Source organism: Urocampus carinirostris, chromosome 11 (genome assembly GCF_059441175.1).
Source record: "Urocampus carinirostris isolate Australia breed hairy pipefish chromosome 11, RoL_Ucar_1.0, whole genome shotgun sequence".
Taxonomy (NCBI): Eukaryota; Metazoa; Chordata; class Actinopteri; order Syngnathiformes; family Syngnathidae; genus Urocampus; species Urocampus carinirostris.
Window position 1 is genome coordinate 6,983,633 of NC_142359.1, and position 26,577 is coordinate 7,010,209.

The following is a 26,577-nucleotide window of genomic DNA, read 5'->3' on the forward strand; positions in this document are numbered from 1 at the left end:
AGTTCGAATCCCGGCTTGTCCGTGTTACATGTCGAAGTGTCCGTGGGTAAGACACTAAACCCCTACTTCCCCCAATAAGCAGGTTAGCGCCTTACATGGCTGCAAGGCCGCTATTGGGAAATGTGGAGCACATTGTAAAGCGCTTTGGGAAGTCTTGACTTGAAAAGCGCTATATAAAATGCAAATCATTTCATTTCAATCATGTCTAATTAGACTAAAAATAACTAGTATTGTTTCGATGCTAATGCTGTTCTATCTAATAAATCACAGATATGAGTTTATATATCATGATGAATGTCTTTTAAATTGATTTAAATGTAGTAATAGTATCCGTTATTTGGTAAATTGATTGGTTGGTTAGATGAATCCTTTAACCACTAGGGTCCTGTGGTGCGTCATGGGCAAGTACAGCCGAATCCTCTCCTGGCCAACAAATGTTACCACCTGATCTCGAACTGGGGACCCTTCGGGTGTTATTACAATAATAAATATTAGTACCGCTGTTTTTTGATTGCTGATATGACTGAATGTTGGTTCTTCTTTGATAGTTTGCAGCTATATAATGAAAATTCTCATCTCATTAGCTGCACCGCTTATCCTCAGTAGGGTCGCGGGGGTGCTGGAGCCCATCCCAGCAATCATCGGGCAGTGGGCAGGGGACACCCTGAACTGGTTGCCAGCCAATCGCAGGGCACACAGGGACAGACAACTCGCTCGCTCATTCACACCTAGGGACAATTTGGACCGGCCAATCCACCTGAAATGCATGTCTTTGGAATGTGGGAGGAAACTGGAGTGCCGGGAGGAAACCCACGCAAGCACGGGGAGAACATACAAACTCCGCACAGTAAGTCCGGTAGCTGGATTTGAACCCACACAGGAGGTTCCCAAGACCTTAGAACTGTGCCGCACACGCGCTAACCACTGCGCCGCCGTGCTGCCCTAATGAAAATTCAAATACTCTAAAACGATGTCAACTAGAGAGTTCATCCGTCAGTCACACACCAGGAATACACTTAGAGAGTTGGCAAGGGCGCTGAGCAAGAGAGAGAGAGAGGCTTGTGTCCGCCAAAGCTTTTTCCTGCTCTGAGCAAATTTTTGTAACTGCTTGCAATGGCTGTGCCGCGTTTTTACGCTCGATTGAAAATGCTGGCAGTGCGGCAAGGCGCTAGGCAGGTTTTTGCACGGAACTCTTTTTTTCTGATTGCCGAGAGTTGAAAAATGTTCAACTTTACCCAGACGTCTAATCACAGTGCAGGTCGGGCAGGGCAACCACTTGAGTACTCACTCACTTTAGCATGGGGTGAAGGGTTGACTGACAGAGATACGTAGCAACAAATACACACCATGGAGTTTGTGATCACATAAATATATTAGAAATTCAATTCACAATCACTACTAAACACCAACAACCAACAAATATTCAACAGGTGCAGTAATATAGCATATCATTGAAAATCCATTGTGAAAAACTATTCATTCATGGAGCAAGTTAGATGATGACCTTAAAAATGTCCCTCATATATATCAATTGGAAAAATGATATACTACACATATTTTGAATAAATATATCTAGATTTTCTTTGAGTACTATATGCTATACGAGTCACTAGCGATATTGTTATAAGTTTGAAATGTCATTTTCTTGTTTTGTCTTTATTTTTGTGGGGTAAAGCTCTTTTTTGCTTTTTGGGTTTGAATATGTCTTCCATGCAAGGAAGAAAATATATAGTTAACTGGGGTGGGAACTTAAAACCCTACTCCCTTTTAGCACAAGTTTAAGTAAAATATTATTGAATTGTACAGCTGTTTTTTTTGTGATGTGAATTTTTTGTCATTCACCTTTGTTTATTGGTGTTTGGTGCAGTTTTTTTATTTTTATTTTTAAAAACTTCAAGTAGATGAGACTCTGGCAGGACCAATTAAACTCTGGTGGCCCTCCAGATTTTTCTTATGATATGGGAAACACTGTACTCACTGGAGCCTGCAGGCAGGCTGGCGAAGAAAGCCTTGAGGCGGGTGGCCAACCACTCCATGCTCTCATGAAGGTTGGCCAGAGACTTGAGGTCGCTGACATCGCGCAGGATCTCGTTCTCGGGTATAAGCTTGTCTCCGAGGTTACCCGTCAGCACTTCAGACTCTTTTGCAAATGCGGCCCTGATTAATGGAGGATCAAAATGATTAGAGTCAATTTGGAGAAGATTGCGTCGTCTGCAAAGACTCTCCTCTACTTGTATAAACGGCTGAATATACATTAACATATTTTCTATTTGTGTCTGCATCAACCGATAATTTTCCATCATTGATGACATTTTTTAAAGAATTGACGGAAAAATTCTAAGGCTGTTTGTAGTTCTGACAGGATGAAAATTGGACTATAAACAACAGCATTACAACCTTTAGAATTTAATGCAGCACTTCAGGAGAGAGAGAAAGAGAGACAAAGAAGAACAATGATGGGTGGATAGTAGGCAGAGACAGAAGGGAGTTATTTGAATTGCAAGAGTTTATTAAATTACAATTCGGGATAAGGAGACGTTTTTATAAACATACAGTGAAGAAAATAAGTATTTGAACACCCTGCTATTTTGCTATTTCTCCCACTTAGAAATCATGGAAGGGTATGAAATATTCATCGTATGTGCATGTCCACTGGGAGAGATAAACTAAAAAGAAAAATCGAGAAATCACAATGCATGATTTTTTTAATGATTTGTTTGTGTGATACGGCTGCAAATAAGTATTTGAACACCTGAGGAAATGAATGTTAATATTTGGGAAAGTAGCTTTTGTTTGCTATTACTGAGGTCAAATCTTTCCTGTAGTCTTTCACCAGGTTTGCACACAAAATAAAAAATACTTAAAAAAGTTAAAATCACATACCGGGTAAAGTCCTCTTCGTCTTCTCGTTTCTGACGTGTCTGTCTGGGCTGGGCCATGTTTGCCCAGTTAGGGAGAGACTGAAGCAGGCGACTGATGTCTTCGTCTTTGGACCAGGAAGCGCTGATGGTTACCTTCTCCTCACACTGAACGATTCCCCTAAGGACACAGAGGATGTTACTCCAACATACACTGTTTGTACACTTTCAAGCACCATTAAAGGACGTTCAAAGCCAATTTTTAAATTCTCCAGTACCATTCAAAGAAAAAAAAACATTACGATATTGTTCACTCATTCAATGCCAGAAGTTTTTCTCAAATTGGAAGAGCCAGTGACAGCCAAATTTTGCCACTTTGACTCAATTTTGAAGGCCTACGGAAAATTTGGGTTTGTAGCTGCACTGCAGATAAAAATAAGATAAAAATACCTTATTCACTGTTGCACAGTTAAATTACATTTTATTGTGTCTGTATTACTACAAAACCCTTTTCACAAAACGACTAAAGTCATTTCACCCAAAATATATATTTTCCAGAAAACGCAATGAATGAAAATTAGAGAAGAAACTGATCAAAATTAAAGAACAAGACATGACTTTTAGATCTTGAGTAGATCATAATTGCCTTTGTGGATCCGAACAATACTTGTGGAAGTTCTTCCCATTACAATTTACAACTGGTAAATGCTACCTTAATCTTTTTTACATGGCCCACAGTAAATGGCCACAATTTATAATTAATCTTTGCACTTATACACATTTCATAGTGTATTGTGCTGTGTGTGTTTAAGTGTCACATGGAACAAACAATTAGCAGATAAAACATAGTTCAGCTAGTCATCTTTGTAAATTGTCGTTTACAGACTCTCCCATTGTTAATTCTTTTTAACCTTGCAGCATGCTGTGCGTACATTTGCTAGACTTTTAGCCATTGTTTATATTTTCTGTTTCTGGCTATCATTCATTAAAACGGCAGTCTCCCAGCATTTTTGTCTTTTCAGCTATCCTCTTGGACGCAACCTGAATGGCGCGATAACGATTAACAGGACAACGCCATACAAACTAGTGTTAACTGCCGTTGATCACGACGGACGAAGAAATGCAATCGCAAAGCGAAGCCACCAGGGAGCAGTGTCTATGTCATTTTAAGGCCGGCTTGTTTTATTTTATCTTCATTTAATGTGTGGTGCATCAAGTCGGTCTACTGTGAAACACAGCAACAGTGTCAATCATTTACAATCACTTCACTCAAAATTCATGCACTTCTAAAACCTTGAAAACAAACTAAAGAATTTTTAAGGATTTCAAGCATCTGCACAAACCATGCACATGAAAAGGGCAGCAATTTTAAGGCATTACCTGTAGGCTGTGTTGCAGATTTCTTTATACTCTTTCAGCTTGTCACAGACCATCTCCAGGAACTGGTTGGAGTATGCGCTTAGGTCCTGCATGAGATTCATCAGATCTTGTATGGACTTTTCGACCACCACTGTGCTCTGCAGGCAGAAAATGACATGCAGAGGATGGAGCAGAGAGCAACAAATGACTCCTGACACATTACAACTTTTTTTTGCACCCTTCTTCACTTGTAAAATCCCCAGCAGGCGACAAAAATAGAGTAGACCTCTGCTGGGAGATATAACAATCCAAAGACGAGCCAAAAAAACAAGCAGTGCACACATTAAGACTGGATGCAGATAAACAAGTCAGCAGATCCTGCAGGACAACGACATGACAATGACACCATGGCATACAAATTCTTACTTGTTTTTTAAACGATCTGTGACTAACCGATTCATTTTTGGGGGGTAAAGTAGAGGCGCACGCTGGCCGTTTATGCAGAGTTTATTGCTTGGTGCTGATCCAAATCAATATTCGTTTGGCGTCAGCGGACAGTTTTATAGTGGTGAGGGATCCATTGTGTAAAATCGAGCAAATGTCGGGTAGTCATTCTGAAAAGTATTTAGTGTTTACAATATGACAATGAGAGTATGTGGACTCGACATCGGTCCAAGAATAAACAATGCAATGTCTTCCCCAACAAATGCTTTCCCTTCTCTAGTTGAGCACATTTAACACAGCCATTTGTCTTAGGGACCAGAAATCATTAAAAAGTAATCAAGGAGCCGATTGGCGAAGAGAGCATTTTACTCCGTCTTCGTTGACCATTACATCGGAGACGACATTCACTGCCCACACGCATCTATACATCTCTTCATCTCACTACTGTCAATACACGATTGCTATTGAGTGAAAAGCACATAAATTCCCCCTTCGGTTTTGCCGCATTAAGCCCTGAAACTGAGCTGCTGTGCACTTTGCATCCCCTCTTTTAGCACATTGCCACTTTAAAAGCGCTGCCACGGAGGAATATCAGAGTCTGGTCTCTGTGGTTTGATGGGGTAAACTGCTGCCATTAAGTGGGAAAAAAAATTGCCCTGCACTCTCGACGGGAAAAGGGCTGTTAATGCTTTGGTAGCTGTTGCTAAAGGTCCTTATTTCCTTAAGTGGTGTGACCAATTAGAAAACAGGGGGGGAAAAAACAAACCGTGAGTTGTGTTAATGCTTAGAAAGGATGGAAATGCAAGAAAAGTAAAGGCTAGATATATAGATGCCACCCCCCGCCCACAAGGTCATGTGGAGGTTAGAGTGTACTTTAACCCTTTCCTCTTTTTGCTATTTGGGCTGACGAAATAATAGACCCGAGACAAGATGATCTCTCGGTCGCTCTTTACATGTTTTGCCCCTCTCTCGGGTGAGGCAGGCAACGGGTGTGCGCTCTTGACAAGTCATTCATCAACGTCAGCGCAAAGTCACCCTTGGGCTCCCCTATTTGACGCGCGGCAAATGGCTCCCACGTACACACTTGGCACGACTGCATGAACTTTGTGGTGAGGCTGTTGTATATAAATTATATATATATATATATATATATATATATATATATAATTTTTATGACACATTTTAGCAGCCTATCCAATTAAATGCAAAATAACATTATGTATATATCAGAAATTAAGTGGTAGGCGCGCCAGCCCAGCAGCTATAAGCCCCGGGTTCAAAACCAGCTGCTGGCCTCCCTGTGCGGGGTTTGCATGTTCTCTCTGTGCCTTTGTGGGTTTCTTACCGGCACTCCAGTTTCCTATTGCAATTGAAAGACATGACTGGCAAGTTGATTCGTGACTCCAAATTGTCTCTTGGTGTGAACGCTTGTCCGTTTCCTTGTGCCCAGACAACCAGTTAAAGGTGACCCCTGTCCACTGCCTAAATATATATATATATATATATTGCCAGCTACCTCTGGGTTGGGGATGAGATCCTGCCCCAAGTGGAGTAGTTAGGGTCTTGTTGACAAGTGAGGATAGGATGGAATGGGAGATCGGTGTAGTACTGCCGAAATGCAGACCAGTCCGTTGTGGAGAAGAAGCTGAGCTGAAAGGCAAAGCTCTTGAATTACCGGTCGACCTACATTTCTACCCTCACCTCTGGTCAAGACCCACAGTTCATGACCGAAAGATCCTGGATACAAGTGGCTGAAATTAATTTTCCTCCACAGGTTGGCTAGGATCCTCCTTGGAGATAGGGTGAGAAGCTCGGTTATCCCGGAGGGTCTCAGTGTAGAGCCACTTTGAGAGGAGCCAGTTGAGATGGCTCGGGCATCTGTTAAGGATGTTACCCTGGAGGTGATCTGGGTATGTCCCTTGGCAGGAAGCCCCGGGGACGACCCAGGACACTCTGGAGAGACTATATCTCTAGGCTAGCCTGGGAACGCCTCGGGATCCTGCCGGATGAGCTGTGTAAGGTGGCTGGGTATAGGGAGATCTGGGCTTCCATGCTGAGGTTGCGGACCCTGCAACCCGACCCCGGATAAGCGGAAGAAAATGGATGGATCGATGGCGTGGTTAGAGACAATGATACAAATGTATTATTCCCAGCAGATCTTTCACTCATCTTTCTTTCACCAAGGAGTAAAGCACACCGTTTGTTTAACGTTTCCTAGTGATGACAAACTCAATCTCTTGGTATACTACTATGTCACATCCAAGCGCTTCACTAGCAGAAGCCAACCAAAGCTTGTTAAAATATTGTAATTAGCACCCTTCTCCACAGTAACACAGCACGTGTAACATTACAAGTTTTGAAAAACCCATCATGCAAACAAATTAGCATAAAACGGTGTGAAAAGACATTTACAGTACAACACCATCAGATAACACCCACATGCCATACAACTCATATAATACAGCCAAACAACATACTGAAAAAACAAACAAAAACACCTATCAAATACTCATAAGAAAAAACCGGCAATAAGCCATACAGCCCAAGACAATGATTGCACTTTATTGTATTTTCCACAGTATAAGGTGCACCTGATTATAAGATGCACCCCCAAAATGAGTTTTAGAGGATTTTCATTCATAAATCACAGCGGACTATAGGGGCATGGAATTAAAATTATTGTAACGGGAAGGGTTGCACAATAAATATAAGTATATAGGAGGATATTCCTGGATATATCACTGACTAAAATTGCATATCATTGGACGATAATTGAACTCAGATCACGGTGTGAAGCCTGCTGGATCCTATCCACTAGAGCACTAGTGATACACGTGAAAAAGCATTAGGTTTTATCACACCATCACACTTTTTTAGTCACGGTACCAAATTGTTGATTATATTATTTGGCCGCAAGAATATTGTCAGACATTTAAATTCATCCGACTCGCAAAATATTTATTAACGCACAAGGATTTGAACTGAATGACGAAAAAGGTATTGTGGGAAGTAATTTGGTCTTTATGAACTTAATGGCGACACATATTCAAGCCATTTGTCACTTCGAATGCCTAATGCTTATTGTCTCTACGCTAACATATCTCTTACCGTTTCTAAACATAGTGTGATGATGAGATCAGACTTAATGCATTTTTAGGTGACGTCTGTACCCCTTGTGATACAGGACAAGATCGGGCTCTCTCACCGCCGCAATTTTGGTTGGATTTCCGTTGCGTTCAATGTGAAATTTCAAACAATCATTTGTGTCCCTTGTGGATAGGTTTTGGTGCTCTTACCACCGCTATCCAATTTGATCACCGTTGTCATTATTGCAATGCAATTGTGGTCAGCAATAAAATTCATCGACTGATCGATATTTGCAAAGATATGGTAACACATTTCCAATTTTGTCCACATATACGTAGCACTGGATCACAGGACGGACGTTCAAAATTTTGGCCAATTTGGTGTAGTTGGGTGTACCTTTTAGTCTGGTAAATACGGTAGATAAAAACATAAAGATGGATGACAATGACATGTTGGAAAATATTTCTAAAAATAAATGAATAAATTCCCATCAAGGCGCAATAGCTGGCGGGCTGATAAGATTGAGTACATAAAAGCAAACAGCGTGTCTCTTTCGCGGGCGCCATCTCGGCGTCCGATGCTGCGTTGTGTAAGTGTTCTAATTGAAAGATGAGCAGTAATATCACACTTGACTGCTTGCAGATGGACTGCTACATTATGCTCCTGCCATTCCCACCCAAAACATATGCATAAAATGAAATATGACAACATAATATAAACAATCCCAAGAGATAACTTGCAATTTGAGTCATTGCAGTGGAGCAAGAATCCATTATGGCAATTATCTCTTTATTGCCTTTTTTAACTTGCATGCTTATTATTTCACTGGATGCAAGCAAAATATAACAAAGTCTACGTACTTATAGTCACATCTCATTAAGTCAATATCAGTACGAAGTGTATCATCGGAGTTCAAGAGAAAAAAAAAAAAAACTAATTTAAGATAAATTTCTGAGTGTGTTTTAGCCCATATCAGCTGAAATATAGTACTGCATTTATTCTTGTAGAAGACGCATTTTCTTTTTCCTAAAAGAGAACTCAAAGTTTGGGTGAATGGTATACATGAGGTTGTATGGTATTGGATGACTATATTTCTGAATTGACTGGTCAGTCAAAATATATTGCTGACCACAATCGCAAAATATTGGGTTCAATGAGAACTGAACCTGTGTCGCGGTGATGAGAGCTCGGAATCATGACCACGAGACCCACGATGATATATATGTCGAACAGAAAGGCATGAGGTGTTATCTCATAATCACTTATTTTATTCACGGCAAATACATGCTAGAAAATGGAGAAAACAGAAGATCGTCCTAAGAGATTAAAAAAAACGTGAAAATCACGCTTGAGGGAAACAACTCTCATGATGACTTGTAGATTGTAAAACTTATTTTCATATTATGTAGTCAATAAATGATTTTAATCCTAGCCCCATATATTCAACGTTTGTTACTAACATTGCCGCTTGAGCTGAGAAAACAAAATATTACGAAAAAATGACATTTTTTGCCAAATTCCAAGTAAAAATCAGGGGTGCGCGTTTTACATGAGTGCACCTTAAACAAGAATAATATCCTACAATGCAAAAATGACATACACGATAATTATATGACCCTTAGGAATCAGGTCATTGTATGGCAGTGCCCATATTTTGACATATATAATATATATATATCCATCCATTATCTGCACAGCTTATCCTCAGTAGGGTCGCAGGGGTGCTGGAGCCCATCTCAGCTATCTTCGGGCAGTGGGCAGGGGACATCTCACTCGCTCATTCACACCTGGGGATGATTTGGACCAGCCAATTAACCCGAAACGCATGTTTTGGAACGTGGGAGGAAACCGGAGAGCCCGGAGTAAACCCACGCAAGACCGCGGAGAACATGCAAACTCCGCATGGGGAGAACGCGGTAGCTGGACTTGAACCCTGAACCTCTGCATCATGGGGCTGCGCAATAACCACCCCTCGTCCGTGCCGGCCTATCATATATATATATATATATATATATATATATATATATATATATATATATATATATATATATATGTGTGTGTATAATGTGAAAAATAATATATTAAATTATATTACTAACATGAATTTGATTTTTAAAAAGTTCCATAGAAAGCTCACAAACTGTGTAGATGTTAACATACAGTAATGGATTTCAATCATACCAGATTAGAAAAAGACCAATGAGTACAGTTGAAATTCGATCATAATAACACTACAGACGCGCTCAATTTTAAATGTATAAAGCATTTAGACATAGCAAAAACTCGTGGCAGTTGTTCAACAAATATCCACAGAAAATTAACAGAAGACAATGGAACCATGTGCTAATTCGAAGTTTTATCGAGAAAGAAAAAAAACTTTTGAAACCAGAGGGCATGTTTTTAGCTGGCATCTGCCGACTGAATTCCAAATTTACTTTCAGGGTGATTACGACTTTTCGCCCATAGCGGAAGCCTTGCAATAGCATCATTGGAGTAAGATCAAGGCGTACCTATACAAATAAGCAAAAAGAGGATTTGTACCCATAATGATTGATTTGAGTGTTTTAAATGTTTGTAAACCATTAAATATTTGATTTAGAAGGAAGGAACACTTACAGTTATGAATCATCTTTTTGCGTCCTTTTCTGAGAAAGCCTTTTTGACACTGTTCTCGCTTCATACATTTACGATCAGCCGCATGTGATTTCACTGGCAGAACAGGCGGCCAGAAACTTATTTTTATACTAAGAGCAAAATATACACATATACTCAGAGTGTATTACCTAGTTTGCGGCATACTAACACTGGGTATGAGTGAGTGGAGCACATGTGTTTAGAGTAAGATAACAAAAGCAAGGTAGTAGGTAGGCTGCACCTCAGGGATCCAAGTCATTGAGTCATTTCAGTTTCATTTAGTGTTTCTAAGTTACCTTTTTATTTCTTTATTGGTGCTTGGTGGTTAGTTCAATCAATTTAGCACTCAACAGGCGCAAATTATCTCTTTCTATGGAATAAATGAATTCATTCCAGAGTAAAACAAAAGAGTTGATTGGGTTTTTAAGATGGAAACATTGTTATTATATTAGATAATATACATACTGGATATAAATTGCAGTAGGGCTGCAATTAACTACTGAAACAATGAGTCAAATAATCAGACAATGGTATCTTTTTTCTTTTTTTAGTAAAAAAAAGTAAATTTTCTTTTGTAGCAAAAAATAATAAAAACAAGATGGTACAATGAAAAATACAGCTTTTAATAAACATACTGCGGATTTGTACTGAAATTAAATTCTCATGTCATATCTGAAACAAATTAGTCAGAGTGGTTAGTCAGTAGACATAAATCCAAAAATAAACCTTTGTCTATTTTTTAGGGACAGGCATATAAAAAATAAATTCAAGTAAGTAACCATCTTTTGTAAAAGAAGACTGGCTCTTAAGCAGCAGTTGAACAGTAAATAAAACAAATATGTGCATTTTGTACATTCAATGGTCAACCGCAAAGTCAAACAAACTTAATGATTCAGAACTGTTTGAAGTTAAATAGTTTTAACAATTGATGTTTAATGTTTTTAACTGCCAACATTTGTTCTTTCAAAAATGTTTTTCAGGCTCAGTCCGGCATTAAGCTCAAGGTCTCTTTTATAGCAAAATATACGGGTATAAAACGTTCAATGCATATCATCAAAACTGTTTTGGCTTGAATGTTAATTGAACCCGAGTGGAGTCAGACTCCGTCTACTTCAAATATCCGACTGTTTTCTTAAAATGTTCGTGCATCAACGAGTTACTGCCATGACATGCAAGGTCTGCTTTGAAAACTTAGCAAGTGGTCTTTTAATGTTGTATTCCAGAAATGTAGGAAGTTAGATCTCTCCGACTCGGCTGGTACCAGATCTGACCTCAAAGTATTCCAAGCCAATGTAAATAGCAAAGATGGCTGATGGGAAGCGCTCAAATTATGGAGGGAAAACACAATAGCGCACAATGTAATCGAGTAAATTATGTTTTACCATTCACTGTGTGTTTGTCCATGGAAATCGCCATTTTGTCGAGTGACGTCTGATTGAAACAATCTATGAAGTCAGGGTATATTTTCTTTCTCTGATTTTGCAACTAGGACCTCCCCCCTCGAGTGTCATTTTAATGATCTTTTCCCAGTATTAAGTTGAAGAACTCTCACTTCCCACTTTTCTGGAATGCAGCATAATTTGCCATATCCAGGTTAAAATGCTCACAACCTTTAGACGTTTTGGTACGTGTACTTGATTTTGATGCCATCATTTCTGTATGTTACCGTTAGAGACAGAGACACTACTTCCCATGAGCAACTCTCAGCAGAGATTATATTTATGTAGAGATGGCGCACAGTGGTGTAAAAATATGTCTGGCAAGAAAAGTCGACAATGGGATTCATTCGATTATCCATATTTGTCGGCAATGCCGACTAATTGTTGCAGCCCTGCATTGCAGCAAAATATTTTTCACAGAGCAAGCGCAATAGTTGAAGATTTTGGGGTATCCTAAGACATGGGGGTCTAAGCATATATCATGTAGATGTAAATGTAAATTGTCCGCATTTATATAGTGCTTTTTAGGTCAACGAAGACCTCCCAAAGGGCTTTACAATGTGCTTCACCTTTTAAGTGTTTACGCAGGTTTTCGTGAGTGTTTATGTACCAAATTGTGCATATTTTTGTACGTCTTTGTGTTTGTTCTTGTAGATTTTTGTGTGTGTTATGTACATTTTATGTGTTTATGTACCTTTTCAGTGTTTAAGTATGTTTTTGTGTGTGTTTACATATATTTCTGCGTGTTTTTGTGCATTTTTATGTGCATTTTTGTGCGTGTTTATGTACATTTCATGTTTTTACGTACCTTTTAAGTGTTTACATAGGGTTTCGTGTGTGTTTATGTGCTTTTCCACACTAACAGGGGGCATTAGGGACACTTCGGCATATAAGACGGAGGAACCGGGAATCGAACCTGTGACCTCTTGATCACAAGACGAGCACTCTACCACCTGAGCCAATGCCTCCTGAGTCCCAACTGCTCAAAAAGCTACTCAATTTCGACTAATTACCCTGATGGTACGACAAAGTCAACGTCAGATGCTGACAACAGCTTCAGGTTGCTTAAGAATGAGCCGGGAGATTTCTGTGTGTGTGGTAGCCCCTCACACACAAAAATCAACCCACTCGACTGACACTGAAGTCCAAATCACAGGGCACGTTTGATGAAGCTAACAGGTATATTGTGCTGTGATTGCCGCAGCCTCTGATGGGTTCATGGGGTCTGCTTTATTAAAGCCTCCCCTTACCCGTTTTGCTCCAAGTGCCAGTATGTTGGTGCACGGAAGCAATCAGCAGGAAGCAAATAAGCATTGCCTACACACATCATGACAGACACATAGGTCATTGTTATTAGGGGATATAGAAGACAGATAGACACAAACACAGACATGCACAAACACTTGAACACAAATGCTGAAAGGTCAGCATCATTAGCGGATGACTGGTGGCTCTGCACGCATGTGATAGACAAATCACGTGTAAAATAAGGGTTGCGATTTACAAAGATACTATATATTGATTAATCTTTCAATTATTTTGACGAGAATTGATTAACCTTACCTTTCTTCTCGGCAAGACAGTGTTACAGACAACACATGTCATAGTTAAAATATAAATAATAATGATATCTAGTCTAAACGACCTTATAATTCCCAATGTGTGTGTGTATGTGTGTGTGTATGTGCTTGTATGTGAACCATAGGCTACGAATCGGCATCATCGCTTTTTGTGAAAATAAACACAGTTGTACCCTAGTCCTCAGCGAGAGTCTTGAACTAAATTTCACGTCAAGGCACCCCCGATAAATAGCAACACACTTGTGGGGTCCCCAACGCCTTTTGGCGGCAAAACGGGTATTGCAACTACCGACCACTCACCACTCCAAGCAGCCAAACACAATCCTCTATCGGAATTGACACCATGATTCATGCAATTATTTCTTATGAACACATTTCAGCAAACCACAGCCCCAAAAACCAGGCCATTGTAAATAGGATGTTCGTCAAACCAGACAAGTGTTTAAGGCCCTATAGCCTGCAGGGGGCCTCAGATGATCAAACTTAATTCGCACATCTTTTTTCAAATGAGTCAAACTAATGCCCTGCGGGCAAAGTGTGGTGGACGACATTATTGTATGTGGCCAACAAAACAATGCTGTGCTGTGAGAAGCACAATAGGAAAAACGGCGTCGAACAATGCCTTACAGTTTTAAATATGTCCACTGGATGTCGCCAACGCCAGGCGCTACTCGCAAAGCACTCACTGTAGCTGTATTTGTTGACTACTATTCATCAAATTGAGAAAACACCCTCATTTTTATTTTTATTTCATTTCAGATAAAAATCCCGGACATGCTGTTCAAGACAATTTGAAAAATACAAAATTTTAAAAAAATAGCACTTGTGTGTCTTTGCAGAATTTTAAAGAAGATTGAGCTCCTTTCTATAATGGATATTAAACCTAACACCAAATTCCTATATTCAGGGAAACATTTTGTTAAAACAAAAAGTAGAAACACTTTTAAATCATAAATAAATAATTTAAAAACGTTTTTGTCTTTTGTGCATGAATTAAATGAGCAGTATTGGATATTAATTCAATCATTGTCCTTTTGAACATATACTCTGTTGATAAACACTACAAGGGTAACACTACTATTTTAATCTCAGTGAAGGAAAAAATATGAGGGGAAAAAAACAATACTCTTTTTATAATTAAATATAACATTCCTGAATCATAATTTAATGGTGAGCCTTTGAAAAGACCCTTCAGCTATGTCACAATTTTTATGCCATTCTTATACTAGTCCCGACCCCGTAAGAATGTTTTTTCTACCATGTGCTCCCCGAGGTAAATGAGTTTGACACACCTGGCTTATTATTTCAAATAAGGTTCTGAAACAGTGGTTCTCAACTGGTCTGACATGAAGGCCCACCATCCTACCTTATTACAAGCTGCGACCCGAATCAAGTGAACAATTCCACTTCTCAATTGTATCAAATAAAATGCACTTTAAACCAGAAATAGTAGAATAGATTCGCATTTTCTTTTAAATATAATGACCTGCAAAACCCCAAAAACTTCAGGTAATAATATTTCCATCAATATTGAAATTTCAAAAGCATTGAAAAAAAAAAGAAAAAAAAAAAACAGCGCAGGATTTTTGTTGGGCCTGGCGGCTATTCTGCTATCCACCAAAAAGTGAAGTGCACTTGTGCGGCCGCTATCCAATATCCCCGATCGTATATCGCATAGAGGGGTTGCTGGTGGAGCCTACTTGTGTCATACGTGGCGGCTTTATTTTTCATTTATTTTCCCCCTAAAATGGACAGCACCCCTGCATCTGTGATCCATCATCTATGACTATTGCTGCAAAAGGGGGGCGGCAGAGCGCATGTTAAAATGGGAGGGTTACTTGGCTTTTCGTAAACAACTGTAGGGACTGGCACTGAACAAGCTGCGGTCAATAATGGACAATTCATCACATCCACTACACAGCATCATCTCCAAAAAGAAGAGCAGCTTCAGTGACAGATTGCTGTCACAGTCTTGTTCCAAGGACAAACTGAGGAGATCATTTCTTCCTCATGCCATGAGGCTCTTTAACTCCACTCAAGGGAGTAAAAGCCCACATTAAACCCCACCCCCACATTTGCATATTACCCTATTCTTATTACAGTGTGCATTTTCCGTAGCACTGTTTAAATACTCTATATCAACACGTTATATTCGGTATTTTCTATTCTATATCTTTTATTTTGTTTTATTTTTCAACACAAAGATACTCCTGGAAGTGTGAATTTCCCTACGGGGATGAATAAAGTATCTTTCCATCTATCTATATCGTGAGGTGTTCTGGTCCCCATTAAGCACGATATACAGATTACAATATCTGGGTTTCGCCATGTTCATGTAATAAACTTTACGAGTATTTCTCTGGTGTGCAATAGCGGGTTTAAACTTGCATTTGCAGGGAATTATTGCTTTCAACTGTTAAGGAATTGAATTGAAAATGAGCTACTTTTGTTTGCTTAGCAACCTTTTGCCAAGTCAAAGGCCAACGACCCACTGAAAACAGGCCCGTGACCCACTTTTGGGTCCTGACCCACCACTTGAGAGGAGCTGATGAAAAATGTATATTTTACGAATGATCAGGTTATCTTAGTATAAGTTCTTGATTTATTATTTTCAGATTTTATTTTTTTTAAACAATTGACAAAAAATATTTGAGAACAGCGGAAAATTTTAATCAATGTTTTTTTTTAGCGCCGGCGGCGTCCACGTAAACTGAATTTAAGCCCCCTGGTGTAGGAGCTTTTGCAACAGGGCGGTGCGGAGTGCAGGTGCTTTGGGGGTGTGTTTGGACCAAGATAAATGGAGCCAATTTGACGAGCTTTCCAACAGCGTAACCGTAGCCCTTGCTTCCCTCCGCTCTCCCTCTATTCTGCCTCTATCTTACTCTAATTAAATGAATCAATCAGAACTGGACAGATAGCATCTTGGCGCTCATGTGCTAGTGCGTTGGATTCACTGGCTGATTCCCACACACGGACGCTTGTGAAATATAAAAGCAATGAAAAAAAAATGGATTTGAGCTTATCAGCATTGAATGGACATTCACCTCTATGGACATTATCTCTTGGACCTTGGGGAACATAGAGAGCCAGGCTGTGTCAGGCTAGTCATAATCGTATTATTACTCAATGATATACATACACGATACACACGAGACCCCTTTGGGAACCACTGTCGACTGGTGATAGGGAAATCATCTCCTGTATCGATACTACTTATTAACCCCCCGTTGTACGGCTTTAGTTTATAGGCGCTCTGTCACCTTGACTCTTATGCAGCGATTGCCACAAAGTCGGACAAAACTGACACACAAGGGAACGCGATATAGCAGAAAGGCATGTGATTTATTAAAAGCCGATACCTTGCAAAATGCGGCCATAAATTTCATGGTCGTGAAGGAGAAGGAGGCAAAAATATGACCTACTCGTGTGGAGAGATAAGGTAACCACATGACTGCAAACCCTTTCCTTTAGCGAGGGGATACGGGTCATTGATACGAGCCAGAAATACAAGAATTTGCAAAATGAAAAGATGCTAAAAAACTCAAATTATATTAGTACTAAGTGATATGGAATATTGTATGAAGATTAACACAGGTATGTGTGTAGTGGCGCTCAGAAAATGATCTGTGATATGGGGTTTTATTGTTCTCCTGGTATTAGAAGGACAGTGATATATATATATATATATATATATATATTGGGTATTTTTGTATTCTATATAGTTTATTTCATTTTTTAACAGAAAGATACTGCTGGAAGTGGGAATTTCTCTACGGGGATGAATAATCTATCTATTTAACCATCTATCTAGCCCCTCCTGGTGGTAAAAAAAATAAATAAAAAATAAAAATATATTGATCTTAATAATAAGGAAAAATATATGAACTATCATGAAAACATGCATTTATTAAATTACTTGTTGGTCGAGAAATGCATTTCACATAAGATGATCCTCACCTTGACAGCTGACATCTTTTTTTTAAATTTTCTTTCTCTTGCACATAAGTTTAATAACGCCCCTGAAAAAAAACAGAAAAAAGAAATAGAATGTAGTAAAATAAAAAAGTTCCACTGTAGGAAAATTTTAAGTTTCAAGTTCGTTTGGTTTTCTCTTTTCTTTTCCATATTTACTTCTTTGTATTTCTTTTCTTTTTCACCATTTCATCTTTTCCTCTTCTTTTTTCCAGCCTTTTCTCTTTTCCTTTAATTTTTTAATTAAGTTCTTCCTTTTTTCCATGTTCCCTTTTCTTCTCTTTTGTTTCCTTTTTTATTTGACATTTTTCCGATTTTTAGTTTCTTCATTTTTTTCTTTCATTTAAAACTCTGAGTTGGAAAATACTTGGTTTAATTATGTTCTTTTGGGGCGGCTGGAACACACTGACAGCATTTTAATCCATTCAAATGAGGAAGACTCAGGCAAAATCTGAACACCTCCCTCTAAGCACACCTCCAGCTCACAAACGGAGCTTAGCATGCTTCAACAGCCCTAAGTGGAGCAGATGTGTCAATAAAATGTGCTTCCCCCTACTATAGTTTGCCATATGTGGCTGTGGACTGGCACAGTCTGCCTAATGTGCTGAAACTATATTGAGTTCTCCATCTTTCTCCCATCACCTCCAAGGTTGGGATACCAACAGTGTGTGTATGTGAGCGCATTTGCATGTATGAGAGGCGGCTTGAGAAGTAAATCATACTTGCTCTCACATATATTATTATTATATTATACTCTTATAGATGCACACCTATACACTCACATAGACACAGTCATACCCTTGCGCTAACACAGCTATTCTCTTATGCACACTACTATACTCTCTCACACACACTACTATTCTCTCATAAACACATTACTATATTCTCTCACACATTCTTCTTTAATCTCATACACATACTGCTTTACACTCACACATTTTACTATAACCTCATGCTCACACTAATATAGTCTCTCACTCATTTAACTATACCGTTCTCACACATATTACCAGTGTCTGAAATAACGTCTGCCCGGGTCGTGCATCTTTTACGACGGGCGTACAACTTACAAAACTTCTTCGCCTGGGTGGCCGACAACTTTTTCAAGAAAAAAAATAAAATCATACGATTTTATTTTATTTTTAAAAATCAAACGTTTGCTTTATTCCGATTTCAAAATCTCCGTTCGATTTGGAAATGTCATACTTTTGGTTCGTTTGGAAATTTGCATATTCGGCAGCCAATCAGAAGCCTGCATTGAATAACTTTGTGCTTCCGGACATTCACGAGCGTTATAAGGTCGTGCCCTTACATATCATATTCCAAAGTAGACGCAACAGATAACACAAGAAAAATGGATAAGTGGTTAGGAATCAAGCCGAAACCTCAGCCCCAGAAGAAAGATTCAAAAGAAGCTAAGAAAATTGATGACGCTACAAAACGTAAACATACATTAAAAGCATCGTGGAAAGATGTGTTCACGTGGCTTGTAGCAGACGACGCAAACGCAAACATTGCATGAATGAAGATGAGTAAATACAGGTACATACTCATGGCAGCTGGAAAACAGCGATGTCATATACGTGCAATGAATGTTATCAGTAGATTTATAATAAACTTAATTGAACAAACTTAAATTAAATTAATTCAACTTAAATTAAACTAACTTATAGTGTTGTTCTGTTATATATTCTGATTATCAATCCTTAATACTTTGCAACAATGTTTTTTTTTTTTTTTTGGGACTTGTGTTTCAAGTTGTGAAAAAAATGAGGCAGGCAACTTTATGCCTGGGCAGTCAACTCTGAAAACCGGTAAAACTCATGACTTTTTGTCATGAGTTACTACTATGTTCTCTCACATTAACTACTATACTCTCACACATATACTACTATACTGACAGCAAATACAGTTTGAAGTTGAACTGAACAACAAATACACACAGTTCAGTGTGCATCGTCTTGGTAGCCGAAACAACTAAAGTAAAACAACACTGATAGGTGCGGTAATCATTACAGTGCCTGTGAAAAACCCCTAGATTAATAGCAATTTCAATGGTGCGAGTGAAAGAATAACAGTATGTGTGAGGGAGAATAAAAGAGTGTGTGGAGGGAGTATAGTAATGTGTGTGGGAGAGTAGAATAGTGTGTGTGAAAGTCTCTAGTAATATGTGTATAAGAAGAGTACAGTAGTAATTGTGTGAAAGCAGGAAGTTAGGTGTCAAAAAACAACTGGTGTTAATCATGCATTTTGCAGAGCCACAAATATATCTAAGATTTACAAATGCGAGTTTTCATCTTCCGTTTCTATGTATAAAGACAGATCATTCTAAGCTCTTGAGCAAATCACAAATGTATTTGTTCATGAGAAAATCTCTCCCCCTATAGGTGTTGGGTAAAAATGAAAGGAATATGTAGCCTATATCTATAGTTGCAGGAAGTTCTTCCCATTAAAATTGACCACTGAGAAACGCTACCTTCAATTTTTTTGCATGGCCCTTAATAAATGTCCATAATTGATAAGTAATCCTTGCACTAATACACATTTCATAGAGCCCCGTCTAGATGAAGCATGCACCTGTCCTATTGGGCACGTCATAGGACAATGACATTCAAACTAATGCTAGCTGCAGTTAATCACAAGAGAAGAACTGCGATGGCAAAGCGAAGCCACCAGAGAGCAGTATTGGCATCATTTTTAAGCAGACTTGTTGAGAAACATGGCAAAGATTTCAAGAATTTACAATCACTGCACCCATAATTTAAGCACTTTTTATCCTTGAAAACACATTAAAATTCAAGCATTTTCACAGATTTTCAAGCACCTGTTTGAACCCTGTTTTTCCTACAAAATAAAAAGAAACAAGCAGTATTTTATTGTGTGCTCATTAGCCACGGCAGCATAATTAGCGTGATGCTCTGCACTCCTCTCGTTAAGGAGCAGCCCGAGCCGTAAACAAACCCTGCTGAATTTCGAACACATAGCGCCTGGCGCTCAGTAATGAACTGACACTAACGTTTGCAGAATCATAGATGAACAGCTGCAGAGCCCATATACACACGCACACATTGTATACATCAAACGGTGGCAACAAAAACTATTTTGAAAAAAATTTGGGGGAAAAAACACCATCAAAGTCAAAGGGTATGCAGGCACATCAACTGGCATATTACAGCCAATGCGTCAGTCTTTCTAAGGACAAAAAGTTGTGATATTTTACTGAAAGATTCAAACTGTATAGCGCACACTCGTGCATACCGAGGACCCCTAATTTTTCATTATGCAAGAATCAGTATAAAATGTGCTTCACTTTTTCTCAGCTCAAACTAAGCATGCAAGTAACAAACACTTTGTTGAACATGTCTAGCCATGATTAAAATAATTCATTGAGAACGTTAACTATAAACACAGTACCATCATCAATATTACAAGTTATTTATTTAATGTCCTTCAATAACTGTTTTATAATCAGATACACCAAAGCCTTGATTCTCTTGCTTTTTGCGTTTACAGACCTACTTACTTACGACCATTCGACTTACGAAAAACAGTATATACGAACATTTTTTCGGACATTGTTATAAGTTAGATTTTGTATTGTGTGCGCCTTTTTCCGAGTTCAAGACATTATTGTAGTGCTTCTTTCCGCCGCTACCAGCGTGTGGCGCTGTGAGAGGTCACCCAGCATCTACCCCCGAAGAAGAAATCTGCTTCCTCTTCCTAGTTCGTGTGTAAACATAATGTACTGTATCTCCAGCGCGCTAAGAACTTTGACATTTTAATTGTTTAATATCTCGTGCATCCATTCAATATGGTTAGCGAAAAGTGTAAAGAAGAGGCGAGCCGTTTACTTTGAAATGAAAGTGGAATAAGAAAGATAAAGGCGGTTGAGAAAATGGTTGGATCGCTTTTTTTGGCCACTTTTTAACCATGGAGAGGAAGTCGCCTAACTCTTGAAGCTCATCTTCCAAAAGTAAGTTAAAGTTAACTTGATCTATCTTTATAGAGCATATTATTTTATGAAATGTTTATTTTTTTAGTACAAAACAATAAAGGTTACATATATAAACCTTAAACATACAAAATAAAGCACGGAAGCAACTTTAGAAACAAATTCAAATTACGAACGATCGTAAGTATCAGTATTTATATCGTTCAGGACAAATGTCAGTTTTCTCCATTCTTATCATTATTTTCTGGTAGCGTGAATAAAATTAGACTGATAACAAAATTAAATAAAATGCCTTTTTGTGTGTTATTTATGTTACTGGTGACCTAGTGTTTCGGGTTCGATTCCCGTTGCGTACAATGTTTTTAAATAATGGTCAGCGATATTTTTTTAAATGATTAACCATTGCACAAATACGGTACCATACTATAGTAAAACATTGTGTATACATTATGTAAATGTCATAATTGTGCATTCTAAACAGATAGGTACAGTACCTTGGGACTTTTCTGTTTAAGAAATGGTGGCCCGAAGGTGGATAGTCAGTTTTTGAAGGAATCAACAGTGTTATTGGTGTAAATTGTGAGAAAGGTTGATGCTAAATGTTGCCCGAGGCATCTCAAATACCAGCTTTTACACGGCTTTTTTTTACAATTTACAACTGATTGTTGATTTAGCTCTAGCTTACCAGAACAGCAATCATTTTTGCTATCTGAAATACAGGTGTCCGAATTGTGAGTACTTTACCTGGAGCACAGGTCTTTGCACACCCAGCACCTTCATCGTATCAGCACTGGCGAGGATCTTCAAGGGGTCAGCAACCTTGCTCACTGCTTCAATTTCTTTGTTGATCTCTGTGCGTACCTGTAATATTAAAAAATCAAGAAGACCTGATTTTAGTACTTGTAGAAAACGTGATTCTCTAGGAGGGTTGTCTTAAATGTCCTAAATAATAACCATTGAGTCGATTTCAAGGTGTTACATACCTGGTTCAGGAATAGGTCATTGATGTAGTACGTCAGGAAGGTCCGGAGTTGGCACTGTTTGGCCTGGCCGGCACCCATGTTCATCTCTATCTCCTGAATGAACCTAAATAGAGAGGTTTGGACAAATTATAGACTACACAGCGCACCTGATTGAAAACAACACACGCCAATCTAAGGAGGAAACTCAGCTTTGTTTTTGCACAAGCTGCACAAGATTTTAAGACGCAGGCTTAAACAGACAAAAAAATTAACCCATTCACACCAGTCTTACATTCTTAAAGAAAAAAGCGTGGAAATGTCTAGTTCAAAAAGTTAAACATTGGTCTGCGATTAAAAGACTCGTCTCGTCTTAACCAGTGCAGCAGTCAATATTGTAAGTAATATATAAGCAGAAGTGCAACAAAACATTTTCAAATCAAAACTCAATGTTCTGTACTGACAACAATTCACAAGCCCGTACAATAACAAAAACAGACCCAGGGAACTGATATTTTTTCTAAACATTTTTTTTTTAATATTAATCTCTCCTATCCCTTACGTACATTAGAAAGTGATAGAGAGGAGAACAAATCTTATTACTACGACATAAAAAAATCAAATGAAGCTTCTGAATTGTAGACAGTACAGTACATCGAGTTTTGTTTGGGAAAGGTTTGTTTTTGTCGCACTCTTGCGGGTATGAAACTGACTGCTGCACTAGTTGATGAAGATGGACAACTGCAGACACGAGTTTCTTAATCGTGTCACAATGTGCTACTTTTCTATACTAGACATTTCCTCGCCAATTCTTTTAAGACGGCGATCTTAATCCAAAGGTACAGTTGGAATCTCATTCATCCATTCATGCACCTCACTAATTGGATGACGAGGCATATAGCTACCGGAGGAAGTCATTGCTACTCCCGCCCTTGACCCACGCGTTTTTGAATTTCTTCACTTTGAGATTTAGAGCACTGGGCAGAAATCACATTGCGCCATCACCTACTGCGTGCCTTTGCTATGCTTTCTTTTCATCAAACAGTCGGATTCTCTGGTCTGCACTAGTCCCTGATACTTGCAGAGGCGACATAATTAACCCAACGGGCGCCGTAACTGGGGAGTTTCGCGGGAAACGCCCGGCGTGCATCCGGAAAAAAAAAACTACAAAAAAGGAGCGGCTATTAGTCCGGAATTTAAGGTATATATCTTCATCCAGGTCTTTCAATACCCTTATCACTCAAACCCACTGGTGACAGAGTATACATTACATTTGGAAGCCCTTCAGCAAACTGTCACCCAGTGGTCCAGATGTGGGTCAGACACTCACGCATGGCCTAGCTGAGGAAAGTGCGTACCTCGTTTATCAGAATCGCTGAGCGCTGAACTTTTCCGGCAAGTGCTGCCGGCTGACGTCTCGCAAGACCAAGTGCTTCTTCAAGCACGCATCATATAGAAATGCACATATAAATCAAAATACGTAGAAAAAAGCTGCACAACAAATATACACCTGCTTGACCTACATATGATTCAGACACCCTTTTCATAGCCGAATTAAGGCACTTTTTAAGGACTTCCAAAGCCAAATGTGCATTTCTCCAGTGATATTTAAAAGAAATCCGGGGTGAATCACATATTTTGGAAATCCCAAAAAAGATCTACTATGTACATATGTTATTTGTAATCTTGCGTGTGTATTTGTAAAGACATATGGTTTTATATGTTGAGTAATTTGCAAATTTGTGGATCAATATGTGTGTAAATATATTTGAGACAAATCTCTCCCCATATAAGTGATGAGTATATACGTAGCCTACATACCCTGCGATTGGCTGGCAACCAGTTCAGGGTGTCCCCTGCCCACTGCCCGCGGATAGCTACTGAGGATAAGCGGTGCAGATAATGAATGAATGAATGTAGCCTACATTTTAAGTTGCAGGAATTTGTTTTGATATAATTTACCACTGGGAAACACTACCTTCATTTTTTGCATGGCCCATAGTAAATGTTTAAAATTGTTAAGTAATCCTTCCACTAATACACATGTTATAGTGCCCTGTTTAGGCGTAGCATGCACCGGTCCAATTGGGTGCGACCCGTAGCGGGCGATGACGCTTCATATTACAATGCTATGCAAACTAAGGCCAGCTTGCCATTAATCACGAGGGAGATATGCAATGGCAAAGCAAAGCCACCAGGGAGCAGTAGCAGCATTGTTTTCCAGCAGAGTTGTTGTGAAACATGGCAACAATTTACAGCATTTAGAATAGAATAGAATATACCTTTATTATCATTGTTACAAAATGGGTTGAACATATTGTGACAACGAAATTGGACGTGGCACTCCAGTTTTACATTTTACTGTGAGGATAAAAAAATAAAAAAAGATAAAAGATAATTAACAAAATATTTACAAAATAAAGTGTAGGCATGTAGAGGCAGAAGATATTTACATTGGAGGTTACATACAGATTTGGGATGGGATTAGTGCAATATGCGGTAATGCAAAAAAGGCAACATTGTGCAAAGTAAGCATAGGCATGAATACAATTTTACATCTGTATAAGGTAGTGTGTTTGCAAGAGTTTCAGTTTTGCACAAGCACTTCAGACGAAATTAAAGCCAAACTTTTTTTCAAATGTGTTAAGATCACTGCACAAGGGTTTTCTAATGATCCATTCACCTCCCAAAGCAATTAGCAAACAAAAGGTACTATAAGAACACTGGTTGCTGGAAATGGGCCTCTATACACCTAAGAAGATATTGCATTAAAAACCCGATATTTGCAGCTGAAATTGTCGTTTGTTACATTAACAGTGTACGGAGTGTATTTTTTTTTAGTTTTATGTTCGTTGTAAAAAAAACAAAACTGTGCTTATCCTTTAAAAATAAGAATGTTTCTAATTTTAAGTGACCTCAAAATGATGTCGTTGTATATATATATATATATCTCATCTCATTACTGTACCGCTTATCGTATTAGGGTCGCGGGGGGGCTGGTGCCCATCCCAGCCATCTCCGGGCAGTGGGCAGGGGACACCCTGAACTGGTTGCCAGCCAATCGCAGGGCACACGGGGACAGATAACTCACTCGCTCAGTCACACCTAGGGACAATTTTTTTGGACCGGCCAATTCACCTGAAATGCATGTTTTTGGAATGTGGGAGGAAACCCACGCAAGCACGGGGAGAACATACAAACTCCGCACAGTAAGGCCGGTAGCTGGATTTGAACCCACACACGACCCCAGAACTGTGCTGCACACGCGCTAACCACTGCCCCGCCGTGCTGCCCTATATGTATATGTATATATATATATATATATATATATATATATATATATATATGCATATAGAATAGAATATACCTTATATACTCTACTGAGGTGAGTCGTAACAACTTACATTTACTCCGTTACATTTACTTAATTTTTGGGACATTATGTACTTCTGGGAGTATTTTTAAATGACTTTACTTTTACTCATATTTGAGTGGATTTGTTGAGAAGAAACGGTACTCTTACTCTAATACACTATTGACTAGGTAACTTAAATCCGCTCCACATAAGTACCTGAATTTCTTTCTTAGGACATTTCTTAGACCAGTCTCAAAACTAGAAATGCAATGTGTTTATTCAGATTTCCATGTAAAATGAATGGAAAAGTACAGAGATGGTTTTCAAAATGAGCACAACACGAGGGTTAAGGGCCTCTGTACCTTTTTAGAGGCTTTCTAATACAGTAGTTTTCATTCTAGGTATTTTGTTTGGCGCATTTGCACAAGAAAGCTGGAGCTCAAAGACTCGGGGTGGACAAAATAGTTCCCATGGACCAAACAAGCACAATCCCAAGCTCCTCAGCATTTGCACCCAATTAGTCAGCAAGACCGGAGGCCTCGTGTTTGCAGTCTAAAGCCACCGTAAATCCTTCATTGACTCTCCAAAGTCGACTGGAGCGCAAAGTGGCAGAAACTCTTCTGTGGTCTAATTAGAGCTGTCAAACAATGCGAGTCAGATAAACAGCTTTTCTCTATAAATATGGAGAAAACTTAAACTCCCTCTCTCCAACAAAAAAAATACGATTTCTGCTGACAACTTCATCTTCAAATATAAAATTGATTTTGGGGGAAAAAATTGCCACTTTAACGGTGCGCTGTGTTGCACCAAGATCCATCCGTGGCTGTCATTACTGTCATTGTTTCGATATCGGAGTCAAGATGATGGATCGTCCGCTTTGTGAGTAAGCACAGATGGATTTTTCCCCAGACAGAGGTGATAACATTTGAGTAATGTGG

At 38.9% G+C, this 26,577-nt stretch overlaps 1 protein-coding gene across 1 annotated transcript in view; it reads right to left on the reverse strand.

The window, feature by feature from the left end:
- The window catches only part of exoc4 (exocyst complex component 4), a 129,861-nt gene that overhangs the window by 34,692 nt on the left and 68,592 nt on the right, over positions 1-26,577 (reverse strand). Inside the window, exons 12-16 of the mRNA XM_088348234.1 lie at positions 22,309-22,411; positions 22,070-22,186; positions 4,239-4,375; positions 2,884-3,039; positions 1,979-2,157 (exon numbers count right to left, since the gene is read on the reverse strand). Of these exons, the coding sequence (XP_088204360.1) occupies positions 1,979-2,157; positions 2,884-3,039; positions 4,239-4,375; positions 22,070-22,186; positions 22,309-22,411 (692 nt within the window). The remainder of the gene's footprint in view (positions 1-1,978; positions 2,158-2,883; positions 3,040-4,238; positions 4,376-22,069; positions 22,187-22,308; positions 22,412-26,577) is intronic.